This window comes from Bos taurus, chromosome 18 (assembly GCF_002263795.3).
Source record: "Bos taurus isolate L1 Dominette 01449 registration number 42190680 breed Hereford chromosome 18, ARS-UCD2.0, whole genome shotgun sequence".
In the NCBI taxonomy this organism is placed as follows: domain Eukaryota; kingdom Metazoa; phylum Chordata; class Mammalia; order Artiodactyla; family Bovidae; genus Bos; species Bos taurus.
In genome coordinates this window covers 4,519,376-4,539,360 of record NC_037345.1, presented here as the reverse complement: position 1 = coordinate 4,539,360, position 19,985 = coordinate 4,519,376, and the positions used below count along the sequence as shown (strand labels likewise).

Genomic DNA, 19,985 nt, shown 5'->3' with positions numbered 1-19,985 from the left:
TCTTTTAGGGACTGTTCTTCAGCAGGGATATACTAGGTATCAGGCCTTAGACCATTAGAATTCTAAGGACAGAGGCGTTCATCTGATCTAAGCCCATTATTTTCCCTGTAACAACCATGTCCTATGCCCTGAGGGCATGCCAGGTCCTCAGTTCAGGACTGGAAGATGAGTAATTAGTAGTTGCTGCCATCAGTGAACCCACCATCTAAGGGAAGAGGTGGATGTGCAAACAAATAACTGAGATGCCTTGAGACACATGCTGTAAGAACGACACATGAGAAAAGCAGTAAGGGGGCTCCCCTGGTGGTCCAGCGGTCAGGACTCCATGCTTCCATGGCAGGAGGCATCACAGTTTGATCCCTGGTTGGGGAAACTAAGATCCTGAAATGGAGAGTGAGCCTGGGGCCTGCGTGTGGAGAACCAAGCGTGTCACAAAAAAAGTGTTATGCTCTTTCTAGTACTTTTCCAAATTCATCATATTTGCCGTGTAAGAAAAGAAACTTGAATCTGGCAGACAAAAATGCCACCCGTATGGGCAAATGTTAAAACCCACACTTTCATGATCATAGATATCTTTTCTTTGCCTCTTACTGGAAGATAAAGTGTTGTACAAATATAAGGAACCATTTGCTATCATCTTTCTTTCACTGAATTAGATAACATGGATTATGCAGTGTTTTAGAATACCTGTAATCCTAGAACTTGTATGGCAAGTTCTCTGCTGCTGCTGCTGCTAAGTCACTTCAGTTGTGTCCGACTCTGTGCGACCCCATAGATGGCAGCCCACCAGGCTCCCCTGTCCCTGGGATTCTCCAGACAAGAACACTGGAGTGGGTTGCCATTTCCTTCTCCAATGTGTGAAAGGAAAAGTGAAAGTGAAGTCGCTTAGTCATGTCTGACTCTTAGCGGCCCCATGGACTGCAGCCCACCAGGCTCCTCTGTCCATGGGATTTTCTAGGCGAGAGTACTGGAGTGGGGTGCCACTGCCTTCTCCAGGCAAGTTCTCTGCTGCTGCTGTTGCTAAGTCGCTTCAGTCGTGTCCTACTCTGTGCAACCCCATAGACGTCGGCCCACAAGGCTCTGCCGTCCTTGGGATTTTCCAAGTTCTCTAGACCAACAGAAAGGTGTTTAACCTCACAACTTGGGCTTGGGGGTTGGGGAGCCAGAGCAAAAATCGCAGGACTAGGCAAATGCAGTAACGCAGAGGTATATCAAAAACATATTTGGTCTTCATGATGTTTTATGTTTTCAAATAAAACTTGGAACATTTGTGAACAGTTTTTGGACTCTGCTGCTTTGAAATGTGTCACCATCTTATCTGGTAGATCTTTTTAATGCTAGGCCTTCGAATCAGACAATATCAATTAATCCAAGGTGGTTGTTGAAAAGGATTCACGGTTTCAGATGATTACTCTTTAGTGTACACCAAGTCTCAGATACAACAGCTGTGAAAAAAGTGAGCTCAAAATCTTGAAATAAGGAATTTGAGGTTATTCCTCCAATGCAACCGTAGAGTTTAAGGCTAATCAGAAAAAGAGGTTGGGGGAACGGCCTATTTAGAAACATTCTTCGTGAGACCCTCTCTCAATGTGTCTCTCTTTTGCATGTGTGAACGCACACACACACACCTCTCCCTTCTTCACTGATCTTGTGTCAACAGTCTCATTAATTTACTTTGTATTAACTTCTATTATAGAAATGATCAGAGAGTATTGCTTTGATGTGTTCACACAGCCACCACTTCCACAGGCAACTTAATGGGAAGAGCCTGGCTTCATTCATTTTTTCCAACCCTAAAGCCTGGGAGAGTCTCTGGCACAGGGTTTAAGATCCCAGTAAATTAGACTGAATCGCTCAGAATTCTAAACAGCACACACTTCTTCACCTGTAGATGGCAGGAATGTATTTTTCCCCAGAACTATGGGGTAACAGACTGTGTAGGCTTGCAAATCTATAGAAGAAGAATCAGTTATTGGTTGTTGGTTCTGCAGTGGAGCAAAGGCTTCCAGCAGGTGGCTAATCTTTCACAGTAACTGCTTTGGCATTGATGATGCAGAGTCTTAGCTTCCCCGGAAGTAATCCCATCTCTCCCTGAAAGCTGGAAGCCGGGCGAGTGGAGCGCCTGCAGCAGGTCGTGTGCGGGAGGCCAGCAGAGCCGGAAGGTGCAGTGCGTCCAGAAGAAGCCCTTCCAGAAGGAGGAGGCGGTCCTGCACTCTCTCTGCCCGGTGAGCACACCCACTCAGGTTCAAGCCTGCAACAGCCATGCCTGCCCTCCGGAATGGAGCCCTGGGCCCTGGTCTCAGGTAAGTGGGAATTACTGGAGTCGTGAGTCCCGTTCCCAGGGAAAAAGGAGGGAGGCGAAAATACAGGTGGTGTCTCTGCTTCCCCCCAGAGGATCTCAGCTGTTTATACCTTCATGGGAATCACACAGTCATGTGAATGGGCATTTTAATTAGCATCTTTTGTGATTTTTAGCCTTTTTGGTGATGGTCATGCAGCCGGATAGGCAGCGCTAGTGGTAAAGGACCCACCTGCCATTAGAGACCATGGCCCTGGAAACCCATTTCAGAAGCAGATGAAAATTTTTACCATTCTGGAAAAAGAAAGTCACAAATATAAATAAGAATTCTACTGAATAAGAATTAACCACCTAGATGTCAGCACCATGAATGAATGATGTTCCGTGGTGCAGAGCCATGGTCTGACGTCAGACATATTTGCTCATCTCCGCAACTTGACAGGTGGCTGACTCATCACGTGACCCTCAGACGCTTCCCCTTTAAAAATGGGGTAATAGCAAGAGGACCACTGGGAAGTCTCATCCTTCGTATTTGTAAGGGAGATGGAGACAGGACACTGATATTATCAGACTTAGGCAACCACAAACAGTCATTTAATGCCTTCTGCGTGATGCTACACATAAGTATATACCAGAGCCTGTATCACATGACCCTCTAACCACCCCATGAGATAATTTCTGTCCTGGCTTTCAGAGCTGTGGTTCAAAAGCTGTTGGGATCACTTAGAAGACTTTTGAACCACAAATCTGAAAACCAGGGAATAATTTGCTGCCTTCCTTATTTCACAGGTCTTATGAAGGTCAAGATGGTAGGAATAGAAGAGCATTAGCTGGCCATGCAAAGTTATTCCCAAACATTTGATGAGTGTTGACTTAATTTTCCCTGAGAGTTAGCACAGTGCCCAGCCTAGAGATAGCAGAGGATAAAACAGACAGACAAGACAGACAGAAGGGCAAGAGTTGGACACCCCCAACCCATTTTTATGAGTGCCACAGTCTGTGGCCGTTGCTGGCAAACATATTCTACTTCTATGATTCCCCTTCTCCAAATCACTGAATATCCTCTTTAGCCAAATGCCCAAACTGACTCTGCTTTGTGCCAGAGAGAGACACAGTGACAGCAACAAACTGTGTTATAGGCCTTGCGCCGTTTTCCAGGTTGTTATGTGTGCTCTGCACAGAAACCCTCTCTTCTTCTCCATGAAGACTAAAACATGTGTTCAGACCTGGGACAACACAGCAGCCCCTGAGTGTTCAGATTGTTGAAGGAGATCTAACCTGGACTCAGAGTCTCTGGATTGAGGAAAGATTTCTCCTGCTGACTACAAGGAATTTTACTGGGCATTTGGTCCTGGTGCTTAAAAATAGCTTTGTAAACCCTGCATCAATGCTTTTCCAAGCATTCACCTGCAACACGGTCACTGGAGACTGGCATTTAATGGCTTTTTCCTTTTTAATCTCGAGTGTTCGAAGACCTGTGGGCGAGGAGTGCGGAAGCGTGAAGTCACGTGCAGACGCGCTGCCGTGGCAGAGGCCGTGCCCGAGAGCGCATGCGCTGGCGCCGCGAGACCGGACTCGCAGGAGGGCTGCGTGCTCGGACGCTGTCCCAAGAACAGCCGGCTCCAGTGGCTCATCTCTTCGTGGAGTGAGGTAGGAGGTCAGATGCACTCCTGGGGGTTTCTGAAATGCTCAGCTCATCCACCAGCATCTGGAGGCTTGCACATATACACCAGGTAGCTACTTACTGTTCATCCTTCCCCACTGATTTCTCCATGAAATCCCGATTGTAAAACACCCATCTCAGTGATGAGGCGATGCATGGACGGTGGAGGTACCAAACTGCAGAAAGCCTGTGTATAAAAATACAGGTAAGGCGAGTGGAGTGCTGTGATGGGGTCTGTGATTGCCTCGGAGAGCTTAAGCTTGGCAGAAGAGATTTCCCAGGGATACTGAGCCTGAGGGATGAGCAGGAATCCGGCAAAGATGGAGTCGGGGCTGTTCAGACAGAGGGTGCGCCCTATATGGGCAGAGCTGAGGAGTATGACACAGGAGGAATGAATGGGGATGGGTAGAAGGTGGAAGCTTCATCAAGCACAGATCGTGATCGTGTGGGGTGGCAGACTAGAAATATATCCTGTTAACGTTGGGGGAGCTAATTAAAAGTTTAAATAAAGCAGTGGAACAATCAGGGTTTCATTTCAGAGAGAGAGGATCCCAAGCCCAGAGCCGGGAAAAGGCGCCAGCATGGATATTGCAAGGATGCAAACGAAAGATGAAATGTTTCAGGGATGGAGGAAGGAGGGTCTGGAGAGTGCTTTCTTTCTTTCCTTCTTTGGAGGATAATTACAGTATTGTGATGGTTTTTGCCATATATCAATATGAATCTGCCATCGGTTACATGTGTCACTTCCATCCTGAAACCCCTTTCCGCCTCCCTGCCCACCCGACCCCTCCAGGTTGTCACGGCACCGGCTTTGGGTGCCCTGCGTCATCCGTCAAACTCGCACTGGTTATCTTTTACATATGGTAATATTCATGTTTCAGTGCTGTTCTCTCAAATCATCCACCCTCTCCTCCTCCCACCGAGTCCAGAAGTCTGTTCTTTACGTCTGTGTCTCCTTTGCTGCCCTGCACGTAGGATGGTCATTACCACCTTTCTATTCCATATATATGCGTTAATATACAGTGTTTGTCTTTTCTGAGAGTTCTTAAAGAGGCCTGCGGGCACCTTCAGGCATCTGTTGGGCAGGGAGAAGGAAGTCCTGAAGATGCCTCCTAGACTCCCAACTTGGGACACTCATTTGAGCTCTCAGGCAGAGGAAACCTGAGCAGAGATCAAACCGGAAGTACACATCAGTAACCCCTAAGGCGAGGTCTATGCTCTTACGGAGTCCACAGCCTAGTGAGCAAGACAGTGGCCAAGGAAGGAAAAGGTCACTGGTGGGGCCTGGGGGCGGGGGTCCAGGGAGGAGGGGCTGCTGTCCCGGCAGCTTTGGTTTCTCCCATCAGTGCCCTTCCCTTCTGTGTGGCTAAGTGCAGAGCAGGGCGCCCATCTCTCCCCTCCTCTCTCAGTTTCGTTGAGACGTTATAACCAAATGGCTAAAGGCCTGGGCTTGAGTCAGAGGCAGCCCACTCACAGGCAGCCTTCAGTGATGACTACAGATCCGACCTCGAGTTAAATCTCCCTTTCCTCGTCTGCACAGTGGAGCACACGCTTGCAGCTCCCTCACAGCGCTGCTGCAAGTGCGAAGCTCAGTGTTATCCTTCTTTATTTATTCTTATTGAAGTATAGTTGGGTTACAGTGTTGTGCTAAGTTCTGCTGTACAGCAAAGTGACTCAGCTATAAACGCGTACACACACTCTTTTCTATGTTCTTTTCCATTATGTTTATCCCAGGAATTTGGTCTAGTTTTCTGTGCTGTATACAGTAGGCCCTTGTTCATCCATTCTAAATGTAATAGGTTGCATCTGTGAACCCCAAACTCTCAATCCATCCCTCTTCCTCCCCCCCTTCCTTTTGCAACCACAGGTCTGTGTCTGTGAGTCCGTTTCTGCTTTGTAGATATTCTTTTGTGCCACATTTTAGATTGCACACATGAATGATGTTGTATGGTGGTTGCTTCTGTCTTTCTGACTGACTTCACTTAGTAGGGTGATCTCTGTGTTCATCCATGTTGCCCCCAATGGCATGATTTCATTCTTGATTATGGCTGGGTGGTATTCCATTATATAGATGGACCACATCTGCTTTATCCTTTCTTTGTTCCTTTCCTTCTGGTGGTTTAATGATTTCCTTTTAGTTTATGCTTGTGTTCTTTTTGGTTTCTGTGAATTATTCTATGGTTTTGATTTGTGGTTGCCCTGTTTTTCAAGTATGTTAACCCCTCCCTATATCTGCTTGCTTTAGACAGGTAGTCATATAGGCTCCAACACATTCCAAAAAAAAAAAAAAATCATCTTCTTCCTCTCCTTCCCCACATGTTATGATTTTGATGTCCCTTTGTTTCCATTTTCTTGTGTGTCCTTTGTTGCTCGTGCATGTGTCGCTGCTCTCACAGATAGTTTTTCCTTTTGATCTGCGTACTGGCTAATTTAGGCGGATTTACTTTCCGTTTGTGATTTCTTTCTTCCTGTATCTTCTTGCTGCTTTTCTGTTTAGAGACGACCTTTCAGAATTTCCTTTATGAGAGGGTTAGTATTGCAGTATCCTTTTAGCTTTTTGCTTGTCTGAGAAATTCTTTATCTCCTTCCACTTGAAATGGTAGCCTTGCGGGATCCTAGGACTTTGGGGCCTGAGATCACAGGGGCGGAGGACTCTCCGACGGCAGCCCGCCCCCTTCCGCGCTTGCCCGCGGTGGTGCCTCGCCTCTCTGGTGTAAGGTGGCGGTGAGCCACACTTCTTCCATTCTCCCTTGGCTGCGGTCCCCTTACCGGCTGCCCGTCACCAGCCCCCGTCCTCCCCCGGGTCTGCCCTCGGGAGCCGAGCCTCAGCGCCTGCCCAGCCCCGCGGGGGAGCGTCTGAGGCCGGCAGCACCCGGAGGTCTCTCTACGCTCTGCCCTCTACACCCTGCTTGCTGGGCCCCCTTCAGAGCTCCCCTGGGTCCTGGTTGACCTCCCTGCCGGTGGGGGGCGTCCTGGGGTACAGAAAGCTTTCCCCTTTCACAGCGCCCTCCCCAGGCGCAGGTCCTGGCCCAATTCCTCTTTTTTTCCCCCTCTTTTGTCCCACCTGGTTTTGTGCAGATTTTCTTACCCTTTCGGAGGTCTGAGGTCTTCTGCCAGCGTTTGCTAGATGCTCCGTGAGACTCGTTCTCTACAAACTCTAGTTTTGACGTCTCGGGGGAGAAGGGGAGCACCACGTCCTGCCTCTCTGCCGTCTTGATCTGATCCCCAGCCTTCATGATTGATGATGGTTATGCTGATGTCATTTCTTACTGCTTTATGCAGTTCATCAAGGCCCTGTACAGTATCCCATTATACTGTTTAAAATACTTAAAAACGGGTTTTCTCTAATGCCATTTGCAGCCACATGGATGAACCTAGAGACTGTAGTCCTGAGTAAGTCAGAGAAGAATATCCTGTGACATCCCTTCTATGTGGAATCTAAAGTCAAATGAACTTACGAAACAGACTCACAGACTTAGAGAAGGAGCTTATGGGTGCCTAGGGAGAAGTGATAGTTAGGGGGTTGGGGACCGACCTGTACATACTGCTGTATTGAGAACCGATGACCAACAAGAACCTACTGTAGAGCACAGGGAACTCTGCTCGGTGTTACGTGGCAGCCTGGGTGGGAGGGGAGTTTGGGATACATGTATACACATGGATACATGTGTTTATATGGCTGAGTCCCTTTGCTATTCACCTGAAACTATCACAACGTTGCTTATCAGCTGTACCCCAATACAAAATTTAAAGTTTTTGAAAAAGAAAATTTGTATAGTGGAAGTAAGGAAATATTTAAATAAAATAGCAGTCAGTCACATTAAAAAAAAAAAAAACAGGTTTTCTCAGACTTATTTCATCAGCCTCCATCCTCTTTTTGTTTTTTTCCTGCCATAACACAGCCTCAGTGTATATCCCAGCTGAAGAGAGAGGCAGGTAAAGATGAAGGACAGTTGCTTGTTACCTGTGGTTCTTCCCCTGAACTGCCTGTAGGCCCAGTCCCTGCGCCCTGCCTCCTGCCCTGGACATCTGGCCACGACACAGTGACCCTGACCTCATCCTCTGCTGGTCTCATCTTTCTCTCGGGCTCTGTCTCGCTCACCCTGTGTGCCGTGTCATGGCAGCGCCTGCCTTTATTTTGTGGTGCTGAGCCATGCTGTGCCCTTGGGAAAGTAACTCCAGTCCTCTGGCTTCTGTAGCCTGCGGGACTTGAGGCCCTGCCTTCAGGAGCCTGGTGGGCTGTGGCTGACCTGCCCTAGTCCCATCCCTCTGATTACACGTGGATGGTGGAGCCCGCACCCTGACGCCTCCTTTCTTGCCCCACAGTGTTCCGTGAGCTGTGGTCTGGGAGTGAGGAAGAGGGAGATGAAATGCAGCGAGAAGGCCTTCCAAGGCAAGCTGATAACTCTCCCCGAGCGACGGTGCCGCAATATTAAGAAACCAAACGTGGACTTGGAGGAAACCTGCAGCCGGGGGGCGTGTCCCGCCCATCCAGTGTACAGTCTGGCCGCTGGGTGGTATTCATCGCCATGGCAACAGGTGAGCACACAGAGACTGAGGGGGGTTAAAGTTAAGCAAGATTCCGTTTACAACTGCTGTTAGGGACCTGTCCGAACGACCTGAGTCCCTGGGCAGGTTCCAGCATCGGTGAGCCTCCATTTTCACATCTATAAAACTGAGATGATAATATTGTGCAGAGTTAGGTGTTTTCTTTTCTGTTTTGTTTCAATGAATAAGTAATACAAAGCAGTTAGTCCCAAGGTACTTGCTAATGTTCATAGTTGTTGCTGCTATTAAAACCACCACTAGAGTCTTCTGTGTTTTAGTCTGCTCATGAGTCTTGACTGACTCGGTTCTCGTGTTTCTGAGTAATATCAATGATGGCTAGCATTTGTCCAGCCATTTCTATGCACTGTGTTACATCCTGTACACCTGTCTATCTCCTCCCTTCATCCTGGAGGTGATGTTGTGAGCTTAGTCACTCATTTGTGCTTTGTGACCCCATGAACTGTAGCCCACCAGGCTCCTCTGTTCAAGGGGTTTTTCGGGCAAGAATACTGGAGTGTGTTTGCCATTTCCTCCTCCAGGGGATCTTTTTGACCCAGGGATGGAACACACGTGTCTTGTATCTCATGCACTGCAGGTGGATTCTTTACCAGCTGAGACATTGGGAAAGTGGTCTTATTTGTGGGTATTATTGTCCCTGTTTTGTGGATGAGGCTGGTAAAGCTCAGAGTTAGGCAGTTGATCAGCCAAGGACACACAACTTCTAAATTCAGATGTTACAGGTGTCCTTTTCCTCAGAAGACTTGGAAGAAACTTTAGATGCGTTGGTTTGATGCTTATGAGCTGGGACTGGTTTGGGATGCTGAGTCTGAGAGAACAACGTGTCCTCAGGAATCCAAAGCTATGGTTTGGTTGGCCCTTGCATTGTTATAGCTAACAGGTGTTACATAGCTCTTCAGAAAAAACAACTCTGGCTTGAGAGGTGCTGCCAGCCTCACCATGAAATTGGATTTCTTTAAAAATTTTCTACCATTATTTTACTCATTTAACAGACTTGGAAATTGATTCGTGCAGAATTATTTAGATCAGATATAAGCAAATGATTACCAGTGGCAAATCTACCCCCCCCACCCCCCGCCTACTGCGGCCCGTTTTTGTGGATAAACTTTCATTAGACAACAGCCGTCCTCATTTGTGTGTGTGGTCCATGGCTGCTTTGGTGCAGAGGTGAGTGACTACAACAAAGGTCGTATGGCCCATAAAGCATAAAATACTTAGCGCTGTGAGACGAGAGTTGCCCACATGGCAGAGTAGGGGTTTGCGGGCACGCCGAAATAATGGCTATTTACAGAACAGCAATTGAGGCCAAGACCAGAACCTACCCTGGTGGCTCAGATGGTAAAGAATCTGCCTGCCATGCAGGAGACACAAGTCCCCTGGGGGAGGGCATGGCAACCTACTCCAGTACTCTTGCCTGGAGAATCCCATGGACAGAGGAGCCTGGCGGGCTACAGTCTGTGGGGTTGCAAAGAGTCAGACATGACTGAGTAGTGACTAACACATTCACCAGAAAAGAGTTTCTACAACTAAAGATATAAGAAGGAACCACGATGAGATGGGTGGGAGAGACAAAGCCGCAGGGCACATTTCAGAGAAAAATCACAGTTGCAGAGCAGGGGTCTGCACGAGGCAGATGAGCCTTCAGAAGGTTTGGGCTTGCAGGCCAGTGGAGCTCACGTTCAGGCGTCCCAGAGTGCTGTGGGAAACAGACACACCGCTCTTACAGGATGTGCTTTGAGGTCTCGGGCAAAGCAACGCTGAGAAAGGTGCAGACCTACCGCCGATCCTGCAGTCTTCCGGAGAAGATGTCAGCTGGAACACACCCTGGGGCAGAGACAGTGGCATCAGACCCTCTGGGGGCCTGTCCTGCCACAAGCACCATTCTGTAATCCCCGCTCCAGCTTGTTAGCCTGGAGTCCCCAGGCCAAGCCCAGCCTCCCAGTGAGCGGCTGTAGCTGCAGACCCAGCCTCTCCCGCCAGCAGAGGGACCCCAGCCTTCCGCGGTGGGACACAGCCTGCCCACCAGCAGACGGACCCCAGCCTCAGGACAACCGTGGCCCGCACCAGCTTGGAGGCACCTTGGCTTCCTGCCGCCCAGGGATCCAGCCCTGCACAAGCTCCGAGACATGCTGGACCCCGCAGCGGCTGTGTCAGAAAACCGCTCCCTGGCCACCACCTCCAGGGCCGGCCACCTTCTTTGGGCTCTGCCGCCGGACCCCAGGACCCGGCCTTGCCTACCCCGGGCTGGCACTCACTCCAGGACCTGGCTGAGTGCTTCAGGAGGCGGCATCTCCCCAACCCTGACCCTACCGCAGTTAAACCCATGCACTTAGGGGTGATTAATCCACAACAGAGGAGGCCGTTGTAGACAGTGGAGAAAATAGTATCGGCAGTTAGTGGCACTGGGGAAACGACCACAGCCCGTAAAGGAAAGAAATGAGTGCATTTTCTTACACCATATACGGCGTAAACTCGAAACGGATTAAAGACTGAGCTGTCAGACCAGAAACTATAAAACTCCTAGAAGAAAACAGAACATCCGTGGATATAAAGTGGAGCAATATTTTCTTTGGATCTGCCTCCTCTGGCAAGAGAAACTAGAGCAAAACTAAATAAAGGGTGTCTAACTAAACTTAAAGGCTTGTTCACAGCAAAGAAATCTATGGACAAAATGAAATGACAACCTACTGACTGGGAGAACATATTTGCAAATGTTTGTGAAAAATAAGGGGATAATATCCAAAACATATAAACAACTCGGTGTCAAAAAACAAAACAACCCAGTCAAAAGGGAGGTGGGCAGAAGAATTGAATAAACATTTTTCCCAATGAGATGCAGATGGCCAAAAAGCACACAAAAAGATGCTCAGCCTTGCTAATCATCAGAGAAATCACACCCACAGGGAAACATCGCCGGACACTGCTCAGTGTGGTTATCGTCGCAAAGAACATGACACATGTTGGTGAGGATGTGGGGGAAAGCCAGCCTCTGTGTACTGCTGGTGAGAGTGTGAACTGGTACTCTGGGGAAAACTGTATGGACGTTCCTCACAAAACTAGAACTGCCTTATGACCCAGCGGTTCAACTCCTATGTCGTATGTATCCAGAGAAAACGGAAGCACTAATTAAAAAAGACACACGCACCCCAGCGTTCATAGTAGCATTGTTTACGATGACCAAGATATGGAAGCAGACTAAGTGCCCATCAGCAGATGAGTGGATGAAGAACTCAACCAGAAGAAAGAATGAAATTTTGTCATCTGCAACAACATCAATCGACCAGGAGGGTTTTATGCCTAGTGAAATTAGTCAGAGAAAATCAAATACCGTTTATCACTTATGTGGAATAGAAAAAATGTAGCGAACAAACCAGTGATTACTGGAGGGGGAGTGGCATTAAGGGGTACACACTATTATATATGATATGTATATGTGTGTATCTGTGTATGTGTGTATATATAATCTACAAAGGCACAGGATTAACCAATATTTTATAATAACCATAGATGGAATATTATCTATACAAATTTTGAATCACTCTGTTGTATACCGGAAACTAACATAATATTGTACATCAACTATACCTCAATTAACAAATTAAAATAGTTACTGTCTTGTTCTTCACAAAAATAGTTAGCCATCTTGACTGAGATGATTTGGTAACGGGGATACAGCTATCTTTGAATTTAGGGATAATTCCAAAACTCATACTCTTTTTACCACAACATATTTTTCCCTCTCAAAAGCCATTCAGCATAGTGATGCTTGTCCCAAGTGGACATCCTCACCTGTCCACAATAAAATAGGAAAAAATAATAAGGATAATGAACTGGTAGCGAACTTCTTTTAAAGCAAAATACATGTAAACATTAATTTAAAGGGCTGTCTTTTCTCTGATAATATTTTCTTATTTGTTCTTTTGTTAGGAAATATATTTGTGTGTGTGCCTGGAAAAAAAATTACTGGTCAGTCCTTTTTAGTCTTTTTTTTTTACCTTCAGTTGGACAGTGAGATAATTGAATTCAAAACACAATACCCACCACGCTGTCTCAGAATTTGGCTGGGCGGGGAGGCCATAATTCCTAAGCTGTCTCAGAGCGTTATATTTCTTTGGCTGTCCAAGTTCTGAACCATCCCCTCCACTATTGTATCTGCAGAGGTTGCCTGGAATTCTTTAAATACTGTGATGAACTGGCTGGAAGTGTCTGTATTCGCTTCTGCATTCCTGTGGCAGCTTCTGTATGCCTGGAACCTCTCTTCTGCCTGAGTTACTTGACTGGGAGACACAGAGTCTCGGGGGAAGCAGATGGCATTTGCTTCAGAGCCTTCTAATCAGATCAAACGGCTCCCAAAACGTGTTAGGAGAGTGGATTCATGTGCCCAGCTCTGGACAGTCCCTGTTTCATCGACAGGCGCCTTGGCAATGTCACGAGGCACGGAGGTTTCTTTCCCTGCTGTGAGTGGCATGGGGAAGGGCCCGTTCCTGACCGCTTCCTCCCTCTCCTGCAGTGCACCGTTAGCTGTGGCGGAGGGGTGCAGACACGCTCCGTCCACTGCGTCCAGCAGGGCCGGCCTTCCTCGAGCTGTCTGCTGCGGCAGAAGCCTCCAGTGCTGCGGGCCTGTAACACCAACTTCTGTCCAGCTCCTGCCAAGAGAGGTAAAGGACCCCGCCTCGCACAAGTCGGTTTTCCTCCTGTCTGGAGTATTTGTCCAACACCTGCTATATTCAGTTATGCAGCTCCTGCCCAAACTCTCGGGGGTGCCATTCACATCACAGTCGACATTAGAGGAGCCCTCCTGAGAGTTGTGCAAGGCACATACATCCAGGGCAGTCCCCAATGGTGGTGAGCTCTAGCTGGTGCCAGGGATGATGCGAGGGAGACTCGGGAAGGCTTTCCAAGAGAGGGCCTTGTCTCAGGCCTCCTGCCTGAGGCAGGTCTCCTTGTATCAAGAGGAGTAAAATGAGAAGACAGACACGCAGGACACAGCCCAGGCGTTTCTTCCTGGCCAAATACGGGGCCTCTAGTTTTCCTCAGGTGGGGATTCCTCCCAGTTCTCCCATCCCCATCGCACAGGAGGATCCCTGGAAGTTACACTGAGGAGGGGGCCTAGAACAGAACGAGGACTTGTCTCCTCTCTGCAGGAGGCAGGTCCCACGTCCAGTGAGGGGACGAGGTCCCACAAGGGTAATGGCGGTGGGAGTCGCTGGATGTGTTTGAGATCCAGCCAATGATACTTGCCAATTGTTTGCATGTAGGATGTAAAGCTCGCTCTGGGGTTGTCCTTAGTAGTGTAAACAAAATACCAGACTCATAACAGAGGTGCAAATAATCAGCTATTCAGTTCAGTTCAATCGCTCAGTTGTGTCCGACTCTTTGCGACCCCACGGACTGCAGCACACCAGCCTCTCTGTCCATCACCAACTCCCGGAGTTTACTCAGACTCATGTCCATTGAGTCGGTGATGCCATCCAACCACCTCATCCTCTATTACACTCAGTAATCAGCTATTAGTAATCATTATTACAACTATAACCCAATGCAATCCTTTGACAGCATCGTGAGACACCTCACGTCTGACTCCTGACTTGTATCTAGCTTCCAGCAGAAGCTAGATGTTGCAATTCCATGCTTATCTCAGGAGGGGCAAGTGGTGATAGTGCTTTTTGTCCTCCAGTATTTCCACTGCATCAACAGGGTCATCTCTCCAGTCTAAATAGAAGCTGATCCACATGTACATTCTGATTGATTAGGGTATATGCTGATGCACTGGGGTATAAGACACTGTATTAAAAAATAACTGAACTTGAAGATTATATACATATAGACACAGGCAAAGTCTTCCTCTCATGTCACGCTTGTATCTCTGTTGATATATCCTAAACTAGTCTCCTGGGGCCTGCCTCCACCCCGCCCCCATCTCAGTAAACATGACCCCGTTCTTCTAGATGCCCAGGTCAAAATCCCGTAGTCATTCTTGATTCTCCTTTTTCTCTCACACTCTTTACCCACCTGTCAGCTAATCCTCTAGACTCCACCTTCAGAATATAACCAGGACTTACTAGTAGGAAAGAAAAGAACAACTCCATCTCATCCTGCTACCCAAGCGGAGAGTCAGTATGGCTTGAACTGGTTGTTTTGGCCGTCAGGTGGAGGGAATTTATTTTTTTCAACAAGTGCTTCTTGAGCAGCCGCGCTGTGGCAGGTGTTGGGAGCAGAGCAGTGAGAGAAAGTCAGATGTCTGCTCAAGGCTGCCGCGCTCTGGAGAGGAGGCGGCCATAGGTAAACACACGTGATGTGATAAATGCCAGTAAATCGGACGTAGGGAAACAAAGCTGGGAGAGGTGGTCCTTCCTGGGGGCCACGGGGCGTGCTGTTCTCATAGGGAGGTCAGAGAAGGCAGAACCAAGCGGGCACCTCTGAGCAGAGGCTTCAGGGAAACGAAAGGATGAGGTGGCTCTGCCGTCCTGGGGACCAGATCCTGTGAGTCACTGTAGAGACTGTACCTCTGACTCCAGGTGAACGGGATCCAGGGGGAGGGTTAGGGGCAGGGATGTGCCAGGGATGTGCACCCGTTTCAAAAGGATTACGAGGCTAATCCTTTTGGGGGTGGGAGGAGTGAAGTGTCTGCGTGAAAGGGAGCTTTAGGCAGAAGAACCAAGGCTTAAGGAAGGAGCTGTCAGCAGTTCATAGGAAGACCAGATACAAATTGAGGGCAATAGGCAAAGCAACAGAAAAAAAAGAGCCTTTTGAGCCATGTCCCAGGGCTCAGAGGCGAATGGTGAGGGTGGATTCAGGAGGGGTGTGACTGGATACCCGTGGGTGGTGTGCAGTTTGCGGGGACTTGAGGGTGACTTTAAGACTTGCATAGAGGAGGAAATTCCAGCTCTGAATGACAGCATTTACTCACGTATAGGGGTAGACCCTAAATAGTTCTAAAGTTAAAAAAAAATTCCTTGCAAATCCAGTCAAAGGACTGAGCCCTAACTCCTAAAACACACATTTATGCTTACAGAAGGAAAAATGGATGTACACCTCCACGTGTGTTCTGTGACTCCTGAGGGCCTTTGGGGTCAAAGCCTCTGATGCCCCTGTTCTGCTTCCAGTAGATAATCACACCTGTGATCCTACACAAGGAAGGAAGTTGAAAAAGACTGTGCTGGCTTCAGTTCACGTCTTCACAAATTGGCCATGAGATTTGATTTAAACCTGCACAGAATGTCACAGTTGGGCCTTCAATCTAGGTTTCGAACCCTCAGTATATGAGGTTCGTTGCTCCCCAAAGTAGTGAGCCTGGAGTAGGGGCAGAAACCCTAGGGTGTTTGTTAGAAATAAAAAAAAAACATCTGGGTCCTCAACCCAGGCCTTCTGAAACAGAACCAGTGTTTTAACAACATCCTCGGGGATGTTGTTTTTAGGGGACATGCCTTGGAGGCACAACAGTAGTCTCCAGCTTATTTAGGGGGATCAGACATTAAGCTCAGGCTGGAGATGACTTTTTTTTTTAAACATCCACTTGCAAGCCAGTAACCCTAACGTGTTTATATTTTGTTAGTGGTTACAGAGCCTTAGGAGACCGGCAGGCTACAGTCCACGGGCTCGCAAAGAGTCAGATCCTGCTGAGCGAATAACACTTTCACTTTCAGAGTGCCTCTGGGTGCCTTCATCCTGCTTTTCCCCCCACAAAGTCCTCATGTCTCATGTAAGAACCCCGGGGGGCCATAGGCAAGTTGACCCCAAGTCTCTGTCCGTAGGCCCTCACCTTAAGGAAAAGGCTGAGAACCTGTCCTAATGTGCCGAACGTCTCTTCTCACCGTAGAGGATCCATCCTGTGTAGACTTTTTCGGCTGGTGTCGTCTTGTTCCTCAGCACGGCGTCTGCAACCACAAATTCTATGGCAAGCAGTGCTGCAGGTCATGCAGCAGAAAGAGCTGATCTCGACGCCCTCCCCTCCTGGCAGGGCCAGGGTCTTACCTCGCAACCTCCGCAGAGACCTGCCCCCTTCCCATCGAAAGCTGAACACTGCAGACCCCGTGTGAGCCGACCGCCATGTTGGAGGGGTTGCTCTCGAGAATAGCCTGCTTGTTCATTTCCCTAACACACATGGTACTCAGAAGCACTTGAAAATGGGAAGCAATGACAAATCGGACTCACAGAAGCATAGAACAAAAACAGACCGGCTTTGCTTTGCACTGTTACAGGAAGGAGGTGATGGCTTGCCATGAGAGAGAACAGGTTTGAATTTTGACCAAGGGAGATGCTTGTGAACTGTGGGGACAGACCCCACCCCAGGGAACCTCAGAAGGTGGGTTTTGGAAATGTCCTTTCGGACTTCAAGTCACGGACTGAGACTTGGAGTAATCCGATGTGGGGAACACGCTGCCTAACTGTTGCTCAGAGCTCAGAGTTTGACCGGAACTGTGGACGCCCTGGACCTGGAGTTGTACAAACGCCGAGTGGTGCTCACGATGGTGCTTGCTGCTGGACTAGCAAGCTTCATGTCCTGTTTCTCTGGGGTGTGTGTGTGTGTGTGTGTGTGTGTGTGGTGTTGTTTCTTATTTCGTTTAAAGTATATTCTGCTTATATAGAGAGTCTCCAAGACTAAAATTCACAACTTGAAAAGTATTCTGAGGAATATTCTGAAAACAGGGCAACGTGGACAAGTTAAGATTTCCACTTAATTGGACTTCACACTCTGGAAAAAAAAAAAAGAAAAGAAAAAAAAAATAACCACAAAACCTTGTTGCCCTACACACTCTGTCAACCTCGTCATTTTTGGTGCTAGCCGAACAAGTCCTCGGGAGCCTCAGGTCTGCTCTTGGGGAATCAGCACGTGTGTTTCTGGTAGAAACCTAAGAGGAGACAAAGAGCAAAACAGTCCCGTTTGGAAGGACAGGAAAACGCCACTCATGGTGCTCCCCACGTATTATCAGAGATGCTTGGAAGATTAGAGGCCACTTGTGGGTTTTTCCTTAGCAACTGACATATTTAAATTTGCCCTAGGATTTGGTTAACAAGGGGAAAGTCACGGTGGCAATTGAGAAATCCATCCATCTTCTCACTATGTGAATATTAATAAATTGTAATATGCCAGGACACTTCAACAAACGAGTGTTTTGTAATCTTTCAGATGATATTTTCAGTCTTCAGAAGCCAGCTGTTGGTAGGCACTAATGAGCTTACAACTGTTCTCCATGGGAAAAACACCACATCATTTTGCCAAAACCAAAGTAACTTACAAGACAGTGTCCTTCTGTAGTTTTTTGAGATGTGGTTATAAAGGGCATATTTATATAATTCTACTCTGTTCCTCAATGTCTTTGATGAATGTAACCCAATTTTACTGCTTTTAAAAGTCCCAATTCAAACAGGGATTTGCCCGCTCAGCATAACCAACCAGACAGTGGTTTGTTAAATTTAGAGCGTCCTTTATTCCATTCTAATTAAAATCATACATTCTCAAATCTCAGAGAAATAATGATTAGAATATTCTGTCTCCTGGACTTGGCCTAGAATAGTGGCCATTTTATCATAAAAATAAATATAGGCCTCCATATCACTACCCTCTTACCCTCTGAAAAAAATTTCAACTTGTTTCTTTATATAATTATCATTTTTATTATGTTATGGAAAATTAATTTATTAATAGCCTATTCTTATGTGTTCTCACTTGCTTCTTTGAGGAAGTGAATTAATTCTGAGGAAAAGTGTTGAATAAATAAACATGGGTTATAGAGAAAAGTCAAAATATATGTGTAATATTTAATTATTTTATAAGTTTTATAATAAAGTGTTCTGTTTCTTTGCCTTTGAAACTTGTTAAGTTCTTGAATAAGTTAGCAAGAAGCTGGTCATTACCAAGGTGATCTAAGTGTATAAATGTTGATTAAGAATCTCAGTAATTTCTTGAAAAGCTGAGAAAAGGTTGGAGGGAAGACATTAATCATTTTTCTTGTTTGTTTGTGCTTGAGGAAATTAGAAACCATTAAACACTGGGATGAAACACATGACGTTTACCATCTCATGCAAATACTAAATTATTTTTTTTTCTACTCTTACGAGTCATGTAATCATTTATTTATGGAAATCATCCAAGTTAGATAAACCATAAATGTAGTGGGTTTTCTATCTTTTTTTTTTCCCCCTACTTGAAAATCTTTGCAGAAAGAAAGGGGGAGGGAAAGGAGCAAGGAAAGGGAAAAAAAACCTAAGTAATAAATTAAAAAGCAAGTTATTCAAGTTTTCTAAATTTCACATCTTCAGACCAGAGGGAAATAAAAAACTCTCTCAGCAAAGTAAGTCCAAATGACCTGAATAAACTATTTTTTTCTGCATATCTGAGATTTTATATATATATGTATAATGCATGCATATTTTAAAAATATATTTAAGAGGATTTTAAAGTGAATGGTCACTATTTTACAAACATAAAAATTATTGTTAATAATGAAAAGTAGAATAGATGGCAAAAAAGGTATACCTTCCTACCTTCTACCTTTTGGTCATATTATTAATAAAAGCAATCATGTTATCTCATTTAATGCCCACATCAGGAGTAGAAGGAGTCAGGAACAACCACAGGATGGTGTCCTTTTTAAAAAGACAGAGAAGGCCATTTGAGCCTTAGAATTCTATTATGGCCCCTGAGACACACGTGAAGAGGGTGTGACAAAAAATGATCCAGCAATTCTGAGCAGAAGAATTCTGGGCAGAGCGGGGATGACCCGAGGTGGGGAGTTGAGGATGGAGGCAACACGCTCCGTCTTAGCCTGCATTCTCAATAAAGGACACACAGAGATGACTGCTGTTCTCTAATAACCGTTTCTCTGTGGGATGGTAGTATCTCCTGGGCAACAGGACCTGAGTATGGGAGCCTGCAACGTGAAGTCCGTTAGAATGGAGAGAGAGAGGAACAGTGGTCTCAGCGTGGATTCTGTATGTCAGCCATGGGAAGGCTGATCTTACAGCAGCGTGTATCATGCAGGAGACAGTTTATAGAATTAACAGCACAGAACCCATGAATGGTAATGCGATGTAGGAGAGGCCACTTACTTATGTCCCACATGGGTTTATTTTAGAACCTATAAAAATCTGTATGCAGATTCCATGTTTCATCTGTTTCACCTTACCTTTCCCGACGATCTTAAGTCCTCAATTCCTGCGTGGTCACCACTGATGCTGAGGCTCGGAACATCTGAAGTGACGTCACCAGTACAACCTGGGTGGCTGTACCTTACCCCTCCAGAAGGGACCAAGAATAAATTGATTCATGAACTACTGTCATCCATTTACTATAATCCTGAATTTCCCTGGAAACCCAAAATACCTCTACTAAATTTTTTTATTTAACTGTATCTATTTAACTTAAAATGATGTGAACTAAAGAAAATACGGTTTAAAAAGTAACTTTTTATAATTCTTGTAAATGGAAAATCCATATTATTTCCCATAAATAGA

At 46.6% G+C, this 19,985-nt stretch overlaps 1 protein-coding gene across 2 annotated transcripts in view; it reads left to right on the top strand.

Annotated features, from left to right (window-relative positions):
- Nucleotides 1-18,338, top strand: part of ADAMTS18 (ADAM metallopeptidase with thrombospondin type 1 motif 18) — a 146,475-nt gene extending 128,137 nt beyond the window's left edge. The window contains exons 20-24 of one of the 2 annotated variants that reach the window (XM_059876726.1): nucleotides 2,099-2,303; nucleotides 3,764-3,949; nucleotides 8,289-8,501; nucleotides 13,039-13,186; nucleotides 16,348-18,338. In XM_059876726.1, the coding sequence (XP_059732709.1) occupies nucleotides 2,099-2,303; nucleotides 3,764-3,949; nucleotides 8,289-8,501; nucleotides 13,039-13,186; nucleotides 16,348-16,463 (868 nt within the window). In that variant the 3' untranslated portion in view covers nucleotides 16,464-18,338. The remainder of the gene's footprint in view (nucleotides 1-2,098; nucleotides 2,304-3,763; nucleotides 3,950-8,288; nucleotides 8,502-13,038; nucleotides 13,187-16,347) is intronic. The other variant, NM_001192486.3, reaches the window with a different exon arrangement.
- The last annotated feature ends 1,647 nt before the right edge of the window (nucleotides 18,339-19,985 follow it).